At 34.3% G+C, this 22168-nt stretch overlaps 1 protein-coding gene across 5 annotated transcripts in view; it reads left to right on the top strand.

The window, feature by feature from the left end:
* The window catches only part of FMN2 (formin 2), a 157677-nt gene that overhangs the window by 91121 nt on the left and 44388 nt on the right, over nt 1-22168 (top strand). For all 5 annotated transcript variants that reach the window (XM_064413727.1, XM_064413726.1, XM_064413728.1 and 2 more), the window contains 6 exons: nt 3099-3190; nt 3325-3454; nt 4353-4499; nt 6359-6418; nt 6601-6721; nt 16861-16953. In XM_064413727.1, the coding sequence (XP_064269797.1) occupies nt 3099-3190; nt 3325-3454; nt 4353-4499; nt 6359-6418; nt 6601-6721; nt 16861-16953 (643 nt within the window). The remainder of the gene's footprint in view (nt 1-3098; nt 3191-3324; nt 3455-4352; nt 4500-6358; nt 6419-6600; nt 6722-16860; nt 16954-22168) is intronic.

Here is a 22168-nt window from a genome sequence, read left to right as displayed (position 1 = left end):
TAGCTTAAATAAGGAATAGGGAGTCTGCCTAACCTTTGCCCGTGGGATTTGGTGGAGAGACATTGAGAGCTTGAGCATGCATGTATGTGATAGATTGCTGTGATAAGCACTCTAATATTTCAATCTGTGTAGAAGGCTAGGAGAGAGGAAGATCTGAGTATTTATTCTAAAATATTTGCAAATAACCATTTAGTTTTATGCTCCATGCTAAAATACTTACTTCTCTTTAACTGTTATGAAAAAAATGTCAAGTGATTTTTCCTTCAGTTTAACAGAAGCAAAGATAATTTAAAGACAGGCCAGAAAGAATGGAACTTTATTTGAGTTGTTAGTACGCAAACTTGTTTAGTTTTACAAAAAGCTAAATTTTTTTTTCAAAAATTTACAAGTGTAAATTGAATAAATGAACTTTTTGAAATGTAAGTTGAATAAATAAAATAGCTTTCCTACAGTCATGTCATTTGCACACCTAGACCTCTGTGGCTCTGATGACATGACTACTGGAACAGTGCTACCCTTCCAGCTTCTAAAATCTGTAGATTTCACCTACTGCCAAGAGAGTTCTTATTGATTTGAGAAGTGATGGAAACTTTATTTTCTTTTAACTCTCACCTGGGTAAGAGTGTTCTAGATTAAGTGTGTCCATATCCCATTTTCATTGGCGTTTTTAACACAAAACCAAACCCAAGCCTTCTCTGCAACAGCACATGCAATATTTAAGTTAATACTTCTGCAGTTAGTTGTCTTTTTCTAGTCCTCATCCTGTCTCTGGAAGAGTCTTCTAAGATAGGATTAAAAATGGATTAAATATTCTGATCCAAGTATCTTGGAAACATTCTTCTTCTCAGGATAGCATTATACAAAAAACAATTGCTACAGTAATTTTATTCACAGAGCCTATGTCTGCCTTGACTATATGCAGAAAAGTACCTTTAGAGGATGAATCCCCAAGTTTCTTTCCTCACACTGAAGTAAAACTGAGGTAGAGAATTCACAGTAACTAAGTTTTATAAATGGGCCACTGCCAGTATTTTAAAATTAAAAACTGGTAAATAAGCTTCAGCCTAGCCCTTGTTAGCTGAGAAAGGGCTGATGCCACATAAACAAGCAGACAGAGGGAGGCCCAGACAGGTCAAGGGAAGTGACCTGCTCAGCACTAGTGGGACCAGGTTTAGGATGCTGTGTGCAGGCATGGCCTCTCCAGGGCAAGAGGCAGTCACATATGGGAGCAAGGCTAGCACAAAGCAATGATGATGGTTAAAGACTTGGAGAAGTGTTATACAAGGAGAGGCTGAGAGACAGCTGGGGTTGCTCAGTCTGGAAAAGAAAAAGCCAAGAGGAATCTTACCAGTGTGTACAAATACTTGACTGGGGAGGGGGAGTAAAGAACTCAGATCTAGACTCAGGATGCCCAGCATAAGGACAAGACATAGTGGACCTCCTGAATTTGAAACACTGGAAGAGGCTGCCTAGAGAAGTGATCAGGTCTCCATCCTTGGGGATATTCAAAAGCTGGCAGGACATGATACTGAACAAGCTTTTCTATCTGCCTTTGCTTTGTGTCAGTGTTCATCTAGACAGTCTCCAGGGGTCCCTTCAAACCTCAGCTATTCTATTAATCTTTGGTACAGGTACTGCCACGAATTTAATCTCTTAGTATCCAGAACAAATTTTATTACTGGACAAAAAATATTTTTTCAAAATTTCCAATCTCTTAAAGTGTTTACTATACAAGATCAGACTTTAGAGATGACCTTTGAAGAACATCCACAGAAATGCTGACTAAATACTAGGATACATGACATCATAGATAGCTGGCTTTGCAGTCATTTCCAGGCTTCTTGAAGTAATAAGAGAAACTTTGAAGGGCTTTTGCTATATGACTCTTCAATCTCTTCATCTTTCTACTTCACATCAGTATTTTCAGTTTTTTCACGTGGGAAGGTGTTCAACGATCTCAGAAAAGTGTCCAAATCCAAATTTCTGGTTTCATGTTCCTGATGGAGCAGACATGATTTGAAACAGCTCTATCCCTCTTCTGCTAACCCTGCAAAAGCATTCAGGAGAGAATGCAGGTGCAGCATATCTTACACTTTGCCATTATCTGAATGATTAGAATATAATTTTCCACTGTTGTCTTCAAGTTCTGTAGTGGAGAAAGTTAAAAAATATGTCATTTTTTTTTAAAGGAATAAAGGTAGATACACCTTTTTTTTAAACTCTTGGGCAAATTAATGTTTTGGATCTCTCTTGGAAACTGCTATAATTGTCAAAAGAAGGATCAGAAGGAGACATTTTCTTTTCACTTTTATTCCTTTCCATGCCATTCCATTTACCAGTACTACTGTTTGAAAAAAAATTTTACCATAGCTTGGAGCACACAAAAAATTGAGGCTCAGTTTCTATTATTGGAATATTGAAGAAGAGACTTCACAGTTTGCCACAGAGCTCTTCAAGAAGCCAGACAGTTTATACATACTGGTTTTTTTCTTATTAAGATAAAAATGAAAGTAATTTTACTTCAAAGAATTATGCAGTAGTTCTCATGTATTAAATGTATGATAGTTCCGTTATAAATCAAATATGGGTTTTTTCCTAAGTGTTTTTTTTTTAAATCCCAAATAACATTTAAATTGCAGTAAACAACACAAAAATGTTTTCATTTATTTTAAAAAATGTGTTATTTAAATACATATTTAAAGATCAGATCACATTCAAATGTAACCCAACAAATTTGTGAAGAGAAATATAACTCTCCTCTTGAGTCCTTCAATTCAAACCCATTGTAAATGAGCAAAGAAGAGGAATTTGGAATGGACATCATTGTCTCAGTGCATCATTGAATGAGTCGATACTTTGCAGACTGCTAGTAGTCAATATTATTATTTGCAAAATATTCTATTCTCCGTCAGATCTATTTATACTTAAACCTTGTGGACTTTATACTTATACTTCGTGGACTCTAATAGTTTTTCTATAAGCAGATGCTAGAAAGAAAAGAAAAATCTATGAATTTGATTTGTTACAAGGGAATATTTATCTCTGTTGTTTGACTAGTCACAACCATTTGTTGTTGTTTTTTTTCCTTTTTTTTTCAGAGAGCACAATCAGATGAACTAGAAAAAATAGAAAAACATAGCAAGGCATCCAAGGAAAAAGAAAATGCCAAGTCTTTGGATAAGCCAGAACAGTAAGAACATATTTATGATAGAGCAGTTTTGCTCACTTCAGAAAACTTTCTCTGCTGTAGTAAAATATGTATAAAAAACCCCCCAAGCCTGTACCTACTGACAGTGACTCAAACAATTTTTTTAAAATTTTCAGGTTCCTCTATGAGCTCTCACTGATTCCCAACTTCTCAGAACGTGTGTTTTGCATCCTGTTCCAATCAACATTTTCAGAAAGCATTGGCTCAATCCATCGCAAACTTGAATTGTTACAGAAACTCTGTGAGGTAGGTTGTGCTCTGTGAAAAAATAGATCTAAATTTCTGCTTTTTAATCTTGTGAAGCTTTACTCATATTTCAAAATTTTTCACTTTATTTACTTAGGTATTTTAAGTATTTAAAATCTGAAGAATAGCAGAATAGCACATTTTATGATTGTATTTTAACATCAAAGTGAATTCTAAGATTATCTTTTGCTACTAAATTATATAATGCTTTTTCCATCAGTGTGTATCAGTCTCTGGAAAACAGTGCACCTTCTCCTTTTTTTAAAGCAAAATCTCCTCTCTTCACAGTCACCATTACCACTCTTTTTCAAAGGAATGCCAGTTCAGCTAACCTTGTGTTGAGAAATGTCAGTAATATCTCTATTATCTAGAGGCAGCAATGTTGTATCTAGTCAAAAGAGATTCCTGGAATTTTGCAGTCCCATGAAAAACAAATACATAGCTTTAAAATGCAGGTTTCACCAGTATTTTAATGACTTAAAGCCATTTCAACTGTTTTATGTTTTACTATGTAATATCTTTTATTTGATTAAATTTTTTAATTGTTCAATCTGAGTGTTTTATGAACTTGTTGATGAATTTTGTGTGAAATTAAATATGTCATTTACAATGTCAATATGAGTTGATTACTATTTTATTTTTCTTAACAGGTCATGTCTGGTATTACTGTACAGATTTTCTGTTATTTTTTCTAAGTATCCATTTTGGAGATAACATTCTCCATTCATATAAAATTACATATTAACATTTTTCTACTTCTGCGTGTGCAGTAGAAGGTAACTTCCTTTATCTGAGTCTTTATACAAGTACTATTTCTAAATACAGCATCAACAAATCTGCTCATTAACCATAAACATTCATGGGACTTTGAACAAAATTTTTTTTCTCTGTATTTTAGACACTGAAGCATGAATCAAGAGTTATGCGGGTTCTGGGTTTGGTTCTTGCCTTTGGAAATTACATGAATGGTGGAAACAGGACACGAGGACAGGCTGATGGGTTTGGACTAGATATCCTGCCAAAACTGAAAGATGTCAAAAGCAGTGTAAGTTATTTGAGACTTCCTGAAGTTCTGAGAAGGTTAAATTCTCTGAAAATTACTTTGTTTCTGAGTGAATGGTGTGGAGCTTATGAATGCATGTAGAAGGGACTTCTTTTGTTACACTGCTTATCTGATTACACTTCTAGAGCTGGATGCATTTCTGTAGAATTATGAAAATTAATAACCTCTTTTCACTACTGTACAAACAAAAATACCTAAAATTTTGTTTTAGGTCTTAGTCTGATATATGTTTGACTTTCAGCACACTTCATAGTTCCAACTTCCCTTGTAATTAGAAGCAATACTATGATCTTACTGTTAAAAGTTTATTACGAAGTGGAAGGAGTTCCATGCTGATTCAAAATATTTGTGAAGAGAAAAATGTCACTCCTGAAAATGATTGAATAGGCATCCAGAGCATTTGGGATAACCCAAAATTCATTCTTTATGAACACCATGATTGCAGAGTATGTATTTGACATGGGAACATGCAGCCACCTGAGTAAAGGACTTCTTGATTCAAGATTTGTCTAGTGTAGTCATCTCAGTGAAGAGAATAAGTAGTGTTTTTTTCTTGCTCAGTGCTAAACTGTAATTTGTGTGTTATCAGCACTTTTTGTCTTAGGTTAATCAGTTTGGGGTTGCATTTAAATACCTGCTTTTGTTTACAAGGAAACAACCATAGAGTTTCTATGGCTAAAGAAAAACCTTATCTCAATGTGACAGATTATAGCAGTAAGTCCTGAGCCTTAAAATTTGTTGCTACATCTGTCTGATGAGTCACTGTTCTGCAAAGGCAGAAAAAAGAGTTAGTTTCCCTTCTTGGTCCCTCACTAAATATACATTTATTAGCTGCTGGATTAGGTCATGTGAGCAGAGCTTTTACCCTGGGTTGAGAGAGCATGTCAGCCATTTTCCTTGTTAAATGGGTGGAGGAACTTCCTTCTTGCATGCTGGTTTCTTTGGTAAACCAAGAGGGCAGTGATGTGAATGGCGCTTCAGTACAGCACGTTTAGAGCAGCTGACTCTAGCTGCACCTTCAAATTGACTCTAGAGCCAAGATATCACCTTTTTTAGAGCTCTGATCAGTAGGAAATTTAGACACACTAAATTTAGTTTGGTAGCTCAAGACTCCAATACATAATTTGCTGGAAATATTATGACTATTAAACTTTCAGTTGCAAGATATATTTTCAGTTTATTTGTGACTGATCAGTCAGGAAAGTTCTTACAAAATCCATTTCTGAAAATATTTCTGAAAATATCTGAAAATTTAATTCTGTCAGAAATTCTCTTCAAATGGAATATTTTTTGCTGAAGTTTCATTAGAGAGATTACAGAATAGAAGCAATTAAAAAGCTCCCTCAACCCCCAATGCTCCCAGCCCCAGGCCCCCAAATTCCATTTTTCAGAATAACTTTCTTTGTTTAATTTAACTTTACTTTGGTTATATTTGTAGTGTTGCAAAAGAACTTGTATACATGAACCCAGAAACAATTTCTCTTTTCCTTCTTGGGAAGTTTCAGAATGTAAGGGTGTGGTTTGCCATCAGGTAGCATTAGAAAATCAGGAGTGTGTTAATGAGTGTTTTTTCTTTCTTCATTTTATTTAATGATTAAATGGAACTTCAGGGTGTGATTTTTTTTGTTTGTTTGTTTGTGTTTTGTGGTTTGTTGTTTTTTTTTTTTGTTTTGGGTGGTTTTTTTGTATGTTTCGAGTTTTGGGTTGTTTTTTTTTAGTGAAGGGACCAAACAAACAAAGTATTTTTCATACACAAAATATTTTATTTATCTGAATTATCTTTTCTGATTTTTTTTCTGTGAGTTTCAGTAACACAGCAAACTCTATCCTTTTCTATACAGGACAACAGCAGAAGTCTTCTATGGTACATTGTCTCATATTATTTGCGTAATTTTGATGAGGTGAGTGAAAATTAAAATTAACTCTTTTACATTCAGATTAAACAACCCAACTTACTAAATTTGTTCCTCTGCTAGTAAGATGCAGAAATATGTATAAATATTCTCTGTGCTTTCAGTTATATATTTTAATATAGAAGAAAAATAATGAGCACTAGGTAACTGTTCATTTCTTTTTTTGCCAGGATGCTGGAAGAGAACAATGCATCTTTCCTCTTCCGGAGCCACAAGATCTGTTCCAGGCTTCACAACTGAAGTTTGATGATTTTCAAAAAGATCTCCGCAAAATGAAGAAAGATTTGCGAGGTACTGTACCTAGATTAAATGCTAATTTTGTGTTACTATTATATCTCTTCTGTTCTTGTTTGTATCATTTTGAGAAATTAGATGATACAGTAAAAATAATTGTGTATTTTTAACTTCTCATTTAGTAGTTTGCTTCTTTAATTTGCTTTTCTGTGACCATTTATGCCATAATCCATAATTTTCTGTAGGTAACCTGTAAGACGTTTTTAAATTAAACAGCATCAAAACAGTTAGGTTAAATCTTCTGTTTCAAACCCAAACCAAAAAACTAATTTAGTTTTCCCTTTGTGTAAGCTGATTTCAAATCTTTGACCATAAAAAGCATTGCAAATTGTTGGACCATGTCCATGATAAAAAAAAAAAAAATTGTTTATAACTAGATCTAAATACTATCTAGCAGATAAAATAATATGTATGACACTGTTATAGACACTTGAAATATCTGGACTTTACTGAACAGTAATATGCAAAGGAAGTGTTTTTTCTCCTCTTATGAAAATTTTTTTAAGTGAATTCAGCAAGCTTAAGATACATTTGCTAGACTTTAATGAAGAATATTTATCATATATTTCTTATTAACATGGGGATTTAACACTGAATTTGTTAAGGAAGAGTAGTTTGCACAAATGATCCAAGATCTTCAATATTTTTGCAAAAAGTCTCTGCGAAATTGGTCAGTTGTGTTACTGTGCTAAATCTCTGAAGGAGAGATACAAATTGAGGAGTGATATTACTGTTGCCCTGCTGCTTTTAAATGCCATGCCTCTGGAGACCTAGGAATGGTTTGGTAATCCATTAATCCCTGGACGACCTAGAATGGGAGGTTTTCTATTACAACAAAAACATAACATGGTTACCAAATGGTATCTGACCTTCTCTTTTGCTCCTATCAAAAATTTCTGTTTGCATATTAAAAAAAAATTAAACATTTTGAGTATTTATTTAGTATTTTTAGTATTTAGAGTTGTATCAAAGTCATTCAGGGTGACACCGAGGAATGAACAGTAGTATCATCCATTTGCTGCTCCTGGATAACCTAGGGGGAAAAAGTCTCAGAATTCAGTCACAAAAACTTGTTTCTGTACTTCTTGCAACTTCCAGATAGTCTCAGAGCTGACATCTAAGCTTGCACATGTAGAAGAAAGATACTTAGGTTTTATTTCAAAAAGATACTTGAATTCAGGTGCATGTTAACAAATACACATTTCCTCACAAATTCCTTACAAATTCATCTAAAATTTTGTATATGAGTGGTTGAATATTTTCACATCAAAGTTGAAATTTGCACACAGACATAAATCTCTTGTGGAATAAATCCACACTGTGCAGTGATCAAAGCGGGGGTTCTGTAAAAATGGAAATTACACGCTTCAGTCTGCCTTCAGATTGCAGTTGAATTCTTTCTGTGCTTCCAATCCAACCCTTAAGCTCAAGACTGTTGTCAGTCTGTTTTGTAGTTAATGAAACTGAAGAATAACTACAAGCACCATTGCTCTTTTCCTATTGCATTTGGTACAAACTTTTCTGGGGACAGCACCAGCAGCTTCATCCTATCCTGAATATGAAGTGACAGTTTCAACACCAGACTGAAATATCAGTGATGACTTCTTAATAGTCTCCAAATATGCAAAATGCTTTGTGTGGACTTTCTTTTTCAAAGAAAAGTGGCAAAATAAATTAAAAACCATTTGTGGTAAAAGATTTCATGACCACAAGAGCAGTAGTAGTAAAATTTAGTAATACACTAAAAATTCTGTGTGTTCTGATAGCTTGATTGTTGTGATGATTTCAGTGAGATAGAATAGCCTGTCTCAATCACAATAATTTCTAAATAGAGTACAAGTTTTAACAGAATGTGTAAAAATACTTAAAAGGGGTTATTTTCTCTTAATTTACTTTAAGTACACTACCAGATTTACTAATGAACATGTGGAATCTCATGAGTTACTAGAGCTAGTTAAGTGCCTTATCAAATGTCTGAACAGGAAGAGGGTTGTATGATGCTGAGAAAATTCTGACAAAATTCTTAATGTGAACTTACTCTTTTGAAGTCAGTGTGATTAAATGAGTATGGACTATTCCTGGGAAACACTGACTTTAGAGGCATAGAAATAAGTGCCCAGAATACATAAGAATTTTGTACTGTGATGTAGACTGTAACCTTGGACTTGCATTCAACAATAATTAGATGGAAGATTTTGTGAGTGGATTTCACCATTTGGTGAGGGTGGGTGTTTGATTTGTTCTTTGTCACTGAGAAACTGAAACTTGTAGATAATACTGCTGCAGGCAGTATCAACAGTTTAATGTTAGTTTCAAATACGCTGAAAACCATGCAGTGAGATCATGATAATTGCAATGTGGGAAGGAGGTATTGATTCACCCAGGAAAAAAGTCTTTGCAGATATTTTATTGCTGTCTTAGAAAACTTTCCATGATCATTATTCAAAGGTAAATTTTATTTCAGAAAGATCCTTTCGTAAAATTAAAAAAAAAGCTCAACAGAATATCCACAAAGTAGAGGACAGTTATTATTTAAAAAAAGTTTTATAGCTGTAACAATGGCAGTTCTTTTTAGTACTGCTACATTTTTCCATCTAAAGATGTTAGTAGTATATACAGAGATATGCAGATATAAATAATCTTCATGATTCTGTAAAATAATTTTGTTAATGTGTTCTTTTGCAGTTTGGAGTGTGGGTTTATGTTTGTATTAGGGTTATTATGCTGACTGCTTAAAAAGAAAAAGGACCCGTTCAAACTTCTGTGCTTTCTTCCCTTTTGACTATCAAGGCTATTGTCCATTTTCAAGTGTTTATGAACTCTATGCCTTGGTAGTTTGTAAAATTTTGGAAAAGAAAATCTCCTCTGGTATTTCAGATTAAAAGTGCAAGTCCCAAGGAGTTGGAGTCCCATGTGCCTGTTCCAAGATGAAGAAGATAGAAATTTTGGGGTTTTTTTAAATAATACAGATACAAAGGATAACAATTGTTTACCAGATTTTTTTTTTTTTTTTTTTTTTTTTTTTTTTTTTGCAAGATAGAAGACCAAAGAACAAGTAGATCCTCTTACTAACAAATCAAGTGAGTTTGGCTCCATCTGTTGCTCCTAGATTTCACAGCTCTCCAGGATTCCCACTTTAGCCTTTTTGACTTCAGTGACATATAGTTTAAGCAACTTGATCTGCTTTTGATCTCTCCTGGCTGTCAGCAACGTTCCTTGATGCAGTCATGCCAAGCAATGACTTCTGTTCCTATGTCATTCCACAGAAGAAACTTTAGTACTTGCCACATGACTTAAATCAACTCACCATGTAAAGAAAATTGGGCATCCAGGGTCACAGGAGCAGTGTGTGACACTCGCTGATTAGGACCTCTGTTATATAACTATTAGTATCAGTATGTTTTTCTAGACACTTCAGAGTGCTCCAGGTAGAGCAGAAAGATGTGGAAAACATGTATTAAATCAATCAAGATTCTAACCCTCTTTGTTCTGACACTCTCTTAATGTAAAATTTTGGTTTAGGAAAATGCTGGATTTGTGGCCCAAATCCATGATGGATGTGGATGAAATTCTTCCCGACATATTTGGTTTAGAAAAGAACTAGAACACTAAAATTACATTGAGACTTATAGAATTATGGCAAATTAAAAATGTTTAGAAACTATTCTTTGACTACACATTAGCATTCTAGCCTTACAACATTAAGTTTATTCTTGCTAATCAGAAACTAATTCATCACTTGTCACTTATTGCAAAACTTTCACTGAAGCTCGGCTAAAAGGGAATTAGAAACAATGTCAGGCCAAAAGTAAATCTGACTAGAAGAAAAGATTAATAGTACAATGAAATGCAGATTGCTATGAAATTGAGTTGAATTCAGTACTTGTTTATATGTCATATTTAATATATTTGATTGGAAACTGACTACAAGCAATAATTATCATAATTAAACATTATTTTTGTAGTGATGCTTTCTTTTCCTCCTCTGAGTGTTTACAACTCATTGAAAATTCTCCATCCAAAAACAGCTAGGCTGTGTGGCCCAGTACATCTCCCCAGTTTGGAATAAATGTGACTGAGAATGTTTATAAAGTGTTAAGCATTTGCAGAACACTTGGTATTTTAAAAGTACGTTCCATGAAAAGTCCTGGAGTATCTTGGAAAAATACATATTGCCTATTTTTTTCAGTGCTTCTTATGGTCACCTAAAGTTACCTATTCTGTTTCGACCTGCTAGTTGTAGAGCTATTATGAACTCTTGTGTTTAACACCTGCTGTGTGAATAAGATAATTGAATGTACTGTCTTGTGCTATAAAAAGGCTTTCAAAGGTTGTGTTTGGGATGGTGTCAATGTGCAATTGAGAGAGTTTGGGCAGCAATAGGCTTGGTAGTCATTCCTCTTGCCTCAGTAAAGGTTATCCTCAATACCTAGAAAGAGTTCCCAACCCTGAGAGTTCAGTTGAGCTGTAGTTTAAGATGGAATTTTCCTCCTCATGGTCAAATCTGTGTCTAGGGTGCAGGGATTAATTTGCAAAATAAGACTGCATCCCATATTAGTTCTTTAATAAGCAATGTTAATGCTTTCAGACTAAAATTTTAAAAAAAAATGCAGCATTCGATTTCCCCCTCTCACACACGCACATACACACATGTATTCTTGTACCTTTTCATATTCTCAAGACTGTATTCCATCACAGTTCTGATTATGGATCTAAGACTGGCAACATTCCAATGCCATTTCTTGGTCAGAAGTAACAGTGGTATTAATTGCAACTTCAATTAACAAACTTGAGCAGCCTAAGCCATTTAGGGCCCCACTTCAGGTGGAAGAAATTGAAGGAATTGATCTAAATTTGACTGTCCTGTCCTAAAGGAGCAGAGGGGCAATCTAAGGATAGACAGATTTTCCAGTTAAGGAAAGGCCTTGAGCCTAATCTGGTGATCTGTCTTTTAAAAAACTGAAGTTTGGTGAAATAAAGTGTATCCTAAGAGATTTCCCAGAAGGTTTTTTTAATGTGCTTATACACTGATATTTCAAGTTTCAAGAGAAGTTGGAGCTGGAGTGGAGACAATTCGAATGAGAAAAAATTGTAGTCTTTGGAGTTTGAATTCATTGTATGATCAAAAACTTTCTGTTTTAAGACAATTTGAAATGTTTGTGGTTTTGTCATTCTCTGTCAATAGTTTTGCTACAAATGTGAATGAAGATATTTCCCAATTACAAAATAGATCCTTTGTTTTTCTTGTATGATCCACATTCTGCTGAAAAAATTCATTCAGTCTTCTATAAAAAAATGCCAAATCACTCAAGCAAAATAATATAGCAACAGCAGTGGTTTGGGTCAGTCCTCCAGTTATCTCTACCACCTACCTTTACAGAAACAGGTATTATTTTAACCAAATTAAACCTTCACATTTGCCTACTCATTAACAACTCTACATCCACAAATTCTATCTGTTTATTCTGTTATCACTGAAAGGGTTAATTGGTGCAGCTATGCTGCATGCAGATTCCTAAACCTAAACCAGATGTAAACTAAAGCCAGGCTTTCAGTCAATCTGTGAGTCATATTTTACTGTCCTTAAAACTCCAAACAAGGAGCTGTCTATGGAAGCCCTTGAAGACTCAGCAATTCTTAGTGTAAGTCATTACAATTCCAAAAAAAATAAATAGAAGAAAATTAAGAGCTCTTTCTGTATTTGTGGCTGGGTTCATCAGAGTTTGTCTTTTGATGAGGCCAGCATTGTTTCCTTTAGATAAAGTCTAAACTTTCTTTTAAAGTCACAGGTTGCAGTTGTAAGGAATCCATAAAGCACTGAGGAAGTTGAGAAAGTACTGATAAAGTTGTTCTATAGTTTTCACACAAGTAGGACGCAGGAACATCTGTGGAAGTCTGAGTACTAAGAACCTTAGAAAATTAAGAACATAATTTCAAAGCTTCCATAAAATCTTAAATACAAATAGTCTAGCAAGTCTCAATTAAAGGTGTGCTCTCAAGTATCTTAAATTATCTTGAAAATCCAGGTGACTTCTAGAAGACTTCTATAGATAAGTATGCAGTTTCTGAATTAGTTAACAAAAACAGCTTAATGGACCTGTTAACTACTCATCCAAGATAATTCATTAATCTGCTTGCTTGAGTTTTTGTTTGGTTTTGTTGTTTGGTTTTTTTTGTTCTTTTTTTATGGGTTGGGTTTTTTATTGTTTGGGGTTTTTGTTTATTTGCTTTTATTTTTCATTTAATTTTTATGTTTTGGGGGTTTGAAAAGAAACCTCCTGTTGCCCATTCTTATCCTTGCCAAAGAAAACGCAGTAAGCCTGAGAAGCAGCTGATCATCTGCTCACCCATTTTGTTCAAATAGAAATCTTTTATGTTTAGAAGAGATTTGTGCTTCCAGGGGCTAAAATTTAGCATCCAACAGAACCAGCTGGAGAATGTGCATTAGACAGATAGATATTATGAATGTTGAAAACTTTTTTTTTTCCTCCTCTTCAGAAAGGTAAAGTAACTATTTCTGGTAATGAGACTGAGTGCACTTTACATCACTTACCAGAATCACTTACTGAAAATGCTAGTGCAAAGCACAGATTGTTTTGTCACTTTCCTTTTCCATATAGATGTCTCTTAAATTATACTGGCTGTTGTGAAACTTTATTTTTAGTAAATTGACCTGAAATAAAAATAAAAATATAGGATGAGCAAACTAACACAATATCTTGAAAAAAATGCAATTAATTGTGTTTTAACACAGAAATAGAGAATGAGATGAGTTCTTGAGATACTGGATACAGCTGAAATCACAATTTGTTTAAATCTCTAAACTGGTTTTGAGCACAGAATTTCACATCAATTGTCAGATCAAGAGCATTTGAGACACCTGTGTATGTATGGGCAAAAAAGCTACCAGTTTGAATTGTCCACAAGAATCTCTTTTGATTGCTTCTCTGAAAAATGATGTACAGCTCTCTCTCCACAATTCAATCTTGAAAGGCGATGAGATTAGAAGTACTATCCCTTTCCATTGTTTATCTGTTGCTTGTAGGTTAAAATTGATTTAGAGAGTTGGAGAAAAGGTGTCTCTGCCCTTGCCAACTTCTCTTTAGGATGTGAGATTTTTGGAAGGTCTGAAGTGCATAATTTGGGACTTGAGGATACTGAAACCTTCACCTTGCTTCAAAGCAACAAAAGGTATCTTCATTCCTGTTTGGGCAATTCAGTCTTGTGACATCAGTTTCTGCCTAGTGCTTGGTTTTTGTGACTGCCTATATGAGTCTCTTTTGTGGTACCTTAAATATCTTTCAATTCCTTCAATATAAGAAAATTTAAAATCTGCTTGAAGTAAATGGAGTTTTTCAAATATCTTAATTTTGTCTACATTTTTCAATTGTGTACACATCTGCTAAAATGAGAGAATAACTCATTTTAGTTATAATAATAACTAATAGGGGACCGTAAGACCAAGTTTTGAGTCAGTTAAGAATAATCAGACAAGCTTTTGCTTTAGACAAAACTTTGACACAGTCATCACAGCAGATTCCCGTTGCCAGTCTATTCCTTTGATATTTGGGATGTTTAGCTGAGAAGCTTCATGGAGATAAATGTGTTTGAGTATGAAGCTGAGGATAAAAAATACTTAATTTAGAAGGTTGTTTGTATTCTCACATACTTTTTTTCCTCCCCATGTTTTTTTCTCCATGTTGCTTAGAAGTTATTAAATACCCTCTGACGCAAGCATTTACCCAGTATCTTACTTCTTCATTTGGGAAGAAATACTGGGAACTGGTGTTTTGTACTACTTTCATTAGGATCAACACTCTAAGTTCTTCAGTTACAATGAGGAATAGCAATGGCTTATATGAATAGTGGGGCTTTATATTATAGTGACAAATTCTGGAAAATAGTAAATGAGTGCTGTATCCAACAGATTGAGCAGGGAGACTTCAATTCCAGTCTTGGTGATGTGGAGAATTGAGAAAATTAGGAAGTGCTTACAGGCCTATTAATTCTTTAATGAAGAAAATAACTGATGGAGTACTTTGTTTTAAGCATCATAATAATTATTAATATGGTAATAATGACTGGATTTTTTAATTTTTAAAGTCCGGATCCAACATAAAATATCTTACTCTCTCTTACAACAAGAGAAAGGGATTGTTTTCCCTGTGTTTTCTTTTTGATTTTAAATTATTTATACAGTGTTTACAATTCAGGAGTAAGGTAAAAAATGGACCTGAACTGTTGTTCTTCTGAACATCATTGATTTTAGTTTTTTCACAGAGGGAGGATTGTGACCAGAAAAGAACAAAAATTACTCCACCAAAAACTGGACAAACAAAGCTATCATTAAATGCACACCCTTTCCCACACCACACATGTGCACAAACAAATCAGCTATGGGAGAGCTCCCAGTATCTGAACAGTTAAGTAAGAGACATTTCATTTTGACAACCAATATTACATGTTTTGTTGAAATGGGTATGGGCTAAGTTTGTTGGTGGGTATGAGTGTTCATAATATACTTCTCTCCCACTGGCTGAGAGATCAGGGGTTCAATTAAGCTGCAGCCATTCAAGAGTATAATGCTGTAGTGCTCTGAAAAGTATTTAATCTATATTCTTGAAAAAGGTATGGATTTTTGGTGATATTAAATGTTATGGAAGTTTTTATCACCTCTTTCAGTTCTGACTTATTTCTGCATAAGAGAAAAGGATAATCCAAATTCTATATAGTACCATCAGAACATCTCCCTTTGCATAATAGGGCATAGGTCCTCTATTTCTTCTTCTGTCATATGTTGTAAGAAAATCCTTGCTCATTTGGATCACTTCCTCTATTTCACATGTGTTGACTGATATTTATTTTAAAACTACAGGCTTTCTATTATATAATTATGTATTCTATAACTATATGGGGTGAATTAGTTATCTTTAAATTTTTATATTGCTTCATAAATAGATTACCTAAATAGACATATTTATCTTTCCCCTAAAAGTCTGTTGTTATTATTTCTATTTCTCTCTAGGCTTAAAAAAAAATAATAATTAAAATTTAATTGTTATTTGCACCCTGGTTTTACTCTACTTGTGTCGAGTTACCAGTTATTCAAATCAGTCTGCTTTTCAGTATATGTGCATTTTAAATATTACTGCTTTCTGCTATCTCAAAATATTTTTTAAAACTTTAACAAGTTTCCTGTCTTCAAAGACATAGTAAAAATTCTTTTTTCCTAAAGAAAACCTGGAGGGTAAGCAAAGAAATTAATGTTTTGGAATGTGTGCCCTAGAACTGGAAATTCTGAGATAGAATCAAGCAGGATTCATTTCTGTTGAATGACAGGAGCTTATGACAGCCAAAAAATATTTCCCTTATGGTGGAAATTGGAGTTTAACCCTCATCTGAAATAATAGTCTTGGGTCTTCACTTAACCCAAATTAAGTTAGCTTGGATAGCTGGTGGAAGTGTGATGGTACCACTTTACCCAGAAATAATCTATGTGTCAGAGCTGCTTTAGGCTACAGTTTCTCTGTCTTGGTTTTTAGTCCAATAAGAAGCAAGCTGTTCTTGTTCAAGCTCTCCCACAGAGTTCAAGCCATGAGTACTCTTAAAATCTTTCACTTTAATCCTTTTGCTCTATTACTTTTGAACAATGCAGAACTCTTTACCGCATCTGTCCTTTTATCAAGCATCAAGCCCTCATCTGGCTTAACTTCCTAAATTAAGGTAATTCCTACTATTTGGTGCAGGTTTTGCATCTGAACCTTTTTTTGATTCAGGCATTATTACCTAGGGGCAGGTATATCAGTACAGCCTGGAGTCTGGGTTTTTAATTTTGTTCCCATACAATTCTGCTCCTTAAATTTGTCTTTCTCCTTCAAAACAATTGAATACTTTTGTTAATTTTTGCTACTACTTATTTAAATTCACATACTGGCCAGAAATTATCTGCATATAAAAATATTTTCCTGGGAACATGACTGTTCCTGACTCTGTTATCATAGTGTTTGTACTTGTAGTGTGTTTGAGACGCATATTCCAGCGATTTCACTGAATGTGAATTAAAGTGTCTTTTGTCACAGTATGCATATCCATGCTATGATGTGTCACCCTAAACTAATCTGTTACTCCAATTTCAGCATGTGAGACAGAAGCAGCAAAAGTTTATCAGCTATCACTAGAAGAGCACCTACAGCCCTTCAAAGACAACATGGAGCAATTCATTAGTCAAGGTAAATAATGAAACGTCACTTAACCTTTTCATGACATTTCAAAGGAAAGTTATGGGAACAATGTTTATACGTTGTGGGGAAGGGACTGTTTATTTTGGCATCATAGAAAGACATGGATTAGTTTGATCAGATGCCACACAGTTCTAACAGATTTGCAAAGTTATTCTCTTGTACTGTAGGTGACTCACTCTCTTTTGTATGACAGCAAAGACAAATGCTATTGGCTTGAGTGTGTGATCTTCTAAGTTCAACATTCCAGTAGAAAACAAATTTACAGCCTTTGTTCCTTGAAAAATTATTGAAGCTGGATTTGTTTCATTAACTTCATTCCAATGAGATAGTTCTTTTGTATGCGCCAAAAACATGGAATAAGCATAACAAAAGTAGTTAAAGGTTTTTCAGATATCCTGCAAATCCATATTAAATATTTGGATGCGATTAAGGAATAACACTGCAATAAAAAGTATATTACAAATATCCAGGATCATCTGGCATCCTGAGTATTAGTAGAAAAACACTTTTAAAATGAATAGACTATGGTTTACTAGACCTTTCTTTGACAAGATTATAGGAAATATGAATAACTTTAGGTTTTCACAAATGTATGTCAGAGCATCTCTTGAAACTCTACTCTGCATTGACAAATTTGCTTTTTAATACAAGTTAGGATTCAATGCATCAGGGTTAAAATACCCTGATGAGTACACCAACATAGTTTTAACATTTTGCTGCTCATTCTGCTTTGAAATTTCCTCTTATAATCAAAGAGCTGTTGTCTCCTGAACAGGCATTATGTAAGAATTCTGTTTCTAGTGCTGATTCACCAATTCATTAACCTAGAGCTACCATATCTAGAAATAGTTAACTGAATGTGCTTTGTATTTGAGAGGTTTGTCAGATATGCTGTATGTCTTCCTGGTTAGAGTATCCAAGATGACTATCTATCCAAATGTTGTAAGTGGGATGCCTATGGAATCACAGAATGGTTTGGGTTAGAGGGGACTGAACCAGGCTGCACATGTGCTGATCCATGCTACAGGACTCTCAATTACAGGGAATAAATTGAGCACACCCAGTATTTTTAATCATCAAATATGGACTGATGTTTTCTAAGACAAGTGTGTACTAGCCAAGCCTGGCAAACAGGATGTCTCCAGCACTAGTAGGTATGAACAAATTTAAAACTGAATTCTGGTTATATATATATGGCATACAAATATTTCGGTAGTGGTATGACTGAACATGTAGCAAGTGTTTTGCAGTAGGTTTATATTGTATTTTTTATGTATAGAGAGGGGACATTCAAATCACAAGTTTGTCTGTAAGATATTGCTGTTGGCATACTGTAAGCCATGTCATTTTAACCTTATTAACAGAGTAGGAAATCAAACATGGGGATTATCCCTGGATGTGTTTAGGGACAGGCTGGATGGAGCTTTGAGCAACCTGGTCTAGTGAAAGGTATCCCTGACTATGGCAGGGGCGGTTGGAACTAGATGATCTTGAAGGCCTCTTCCAACCCAAACCATTCCATGATTATATGATTCTGTTTCAGCAGACAGTAAAATTTCTTAAAATTGTGTTTTTTCTTTTAGAAACCATATTTTTTAAAGTATCTAACTTTATACTTATGCTAGTTTATGATTTCTGGCTATACTTTCCAGAATATAATTTTATATATGCTGTATAGTGATCTGGTTTTGCAAGGATATGCAATTGCCTTTGTGATTACGTGTCTGTACTTTAGGAGAGTGAGGAAAAAGAAAAGAAAAAAGGATGTCCATCACATCCATTAAGAGATTTGCTGTGTTCTCATATTAATAGTGTATATTGTTGGGTGGTTAACAAAAAAGAAACCCATAAAGTCAGTAAAAATATCAGTATCTCATTTTGATGAATATAATTGTTCACAATGTGTATTGTGAACACAGTAAAGTGTGACTAAACAATTTCTACATTTTTTTTTAATCTGTAGGGCCTATAATGCAGAATTCTGTCCCAATGTAAGAAAGACAAAGGCTAACATATAGCAAGAAAGAATCCCTGGTTAAGTTCCAAAAATAAAGTAATTTAAATACCTTTCATTATGAAATCCTTTGTTTTTACTTCATGGGATTGAATTCCGACTTGAAAGAGGCCATGTTTAAAGCAGGATTTCTCTTTCCTGTTCAGTGTTTGACAGGCTTTTGATCTAGATATTTTTTCTAGGGGCTTTTGTTGTTTGTGTAGACATAATCGATGAGTCTTTTCAGCTAGACTGCACACGTGATCATTTAGAAAAACAGAGGGACAATTCTTGGCACCTTTTGGAGATTTTTTGTTTATATAACATATGCTCTGGGCAAAGAAAAATCAAGCTTTACATTTTTATCTTTTCAAGTTCCAGTTTCTCTAAAGTCAGAAAAAGTTTTAACTTATAATTCAGATGAAAAGCATTTTTCATAAGGTTGAATTATTTGGCATGTTTATGTGATGCCTTTTCAGAGTAGATAACTTGTGTGCATAATGGGACCCAAAAGTTCAAAGGAGCTAGTTACTTACAGCATATTCACTTATACATGTTGCAAGCAGCTAAAATGGAAAATGGTTTTCCCATAAGCATGAAAACTTGGACACCAAATTAAATATCCTTGGCAAGGGGTTGGAAAGGCTATGCTTTATAAGAATAGTTACTGTCACACTCAGCTAGATAACTGAGTTATGTTACTGCAACTAGTCTAGCTGATTGTTGCTAATGATGTATTAATAAAAAATAGTTTTTTAATGTTAACACTTTTATTAGATTTGTCAGAGACAAAACAAGGTTGAATATCACTAGCTTGATTGTAAAGATGGTTTCATTTGAAAGCTAAAGAAGGGAAAGAGGCAAGAATATGTTCAGAATAATGAAATTTTTAGACTAAAATGGTGGTACGCATGATGAAGGCTGTTCAGCATTTGCCTCACTATCCAAGTCAGTAGGCTAAACAACCAGCATGTGTATTAAAGTATGCAAATTAGTGACAGGATGCCAGTCCTTTCTTGATGGACTCATGATCATTAAAGTGATCAATATGCTTAGCAGAAAGTTACCTGTGCTCTCCTTTCTAAATTGGCTTAGTGGATATTGGAAAGCATGATTTACCCAATGCACTGGATTTTTGAGGGTCTGTGTGCTTCAAAACCTCCAACAATATCCTCTCTGTTCTTCCAGGTTGTTTTCTTCCATGTTTTCTCCTCCTTGTTTTCTTTTCATGTCCTCTTTTTGAGTTCACATACTGCAGTGATCAAATGCATGATTTGTTTCTCTTGTTCTTACAAATATCAATTTTTTTTCTGAACTTCTCCATAGCCATATGGTTTAAAAAGGGAAAAATAAAAAAAAGTGGAAAATCTGCTTCAAAAAAGGATATTGAAGAAAAATAGTCAGAAAATACAAAACTTCTCAAAATTTTGTTTCTTTTTTAGTTTTTTATTACCATTTACCTAAGCATTTCCAATATGTAATATATAACTATGAACTTTAGTAAAACAGTTTTCCTTTTCCAATGAAAATTTATTCATACCAAACAGTAGGAATTTAAAATTTGCAAGTCCCCAGTATAACATATATAGTCACATTTTCTGTCTTTGAGTTATTCCTCACAAGTTATCCCAATTTGAATGAGAGAGATTGAAAGAAAAGCACTGTTATCTGAATTTGAATGAGAGGTATCCCAAGTTATCCCAATTTGAATGAGAGATTGAAAGCAAAGTGCTGTTTGGGAACCTTGTCTCCATTGTTCTGTGTGTAGTGTGGGTAGACAGGGATGCAAATATATGAGAGATCACATCCACCAGTTTAGAAAGTTTCAGAAATCACTTCTTTTCCTGGTGAAAATGGGTCAGACATGAGACAGTGGGGAAATGCTGAGGGTACTAATTATCATGCAGTTTGTAGAGGAATTTCATTAGCAGTTAGTAATCCTTTAACCTTGTCCCCACTGGACAGGTTAGCTAGCTCAAACTGAAAGAATTGTGTCTGCATGAGCCACAAATGTTTCCTAGTCCCCAGGTTTTTACCTGTGGTTAACTTTGCAATGAAAAGAAGTTTCTGGGTGTCTGCTCTTTAGGTGCTGTCTAGGCTTTGCATTCTTTTCAGCTTGATAAAGAAGGAAACTTATAGCAGGAGATAGCAACCATCACTCTCTCAGAATAGCAAGTCCTTTTTGGGAAGTGGGAAGATTCAGTATTTTGAAATCACAGCTTTTCCACTGAGATTCTATAAATTGAAAAAATGTTGCAGACTTCAAATCTGAGCAAATCATCCTACATCATATTAAGAAGCCAAGCCAATATAATTAGTTTTAGACCTTAGAAAAAACATTATGCCATGGGAGAAGTACCAGCATTGTTTACAGAAGTAAAAACAAAAATTTCTGATGTTTGGGTAGTTCATTTAAAAACAACGAGAATTATTCCAGTGTGATTTTAAGTTTTGAACCACAGGGTAACAATTCAGTCTTTGATTCCTTCTAGTCTTAATTTGCAAAACTACAGTTCTGCTGTTGTGAGTGAATACAAGCACCAGGTTTTGTTCTGTTTGACCGAAGAATACAGACTCTTCTCCAGACCTTAATTCTAGTCACATCCTCGTGATCTTACAGAACAAAGATGCTCAAAACTGTCCTGTTGGTTGAACTGTCTGTAACTATCTCCTTCTTTTGCCTGAAAAAGCATTCAGGATCCCAGTTTCCAAACTGTTAGTAAAGGAATGTATAAATCACAGTGAGTTCTATTTATCGCTGTAGCTGCAACCAGATATTTGGTCATGACTTGTTCTTTTAGGTCAAGTAGCAAAAGGCTGTGCATCATCAAATGATGGATTGTGAATAAGACTAAAGCATGAGACTGAATGTTGGATGTCTGGGTTAAGTTCCTGGCTCCAGAAATACTGTAGATGATTGCAAAATGAGTGCTGCTAGGGTGATCTTAATTCTGGCCTTTTCTAACCCAGAATGATTGATATTGCAGATTCCATTTTCTTTAAATATTGTTTTTTCTAATTTGATAGATATAAAGGAGAACATAGCAGTAGTTCATAATTTTTCTAAAAATAATTTCAGAAAAATATGACTGAAACATGATTAGGAAGATATATGAATAAATGTGTTTTTGTTTTTCTTTAAAAAATTGCACGGAACATTAAGAGGTTGGATATTAGTCATTTATGTGGAGACACTAATTTTAAATATTA

This window comes from Passer domesticus, chromosome 3 (genome assembly GCF_036417665.1).
Source record: "Passer domesticus isolate bPasDom1 chromosome 3, bPasDom1.hap1, whole genome shotgun sequence".
Classification (NCBI taxonomy): domain Eukaryota; kingdom Metazoa; phylum Chordata; class Aves; order Passeriformes; family Passeridae; genus Passer; species Passer domesticus.
The sequence above is the reverse complement of the archived record's forward strand: the minus strand, read 5'-3'. Positions and strand labels throughout refer to the sequence as shown.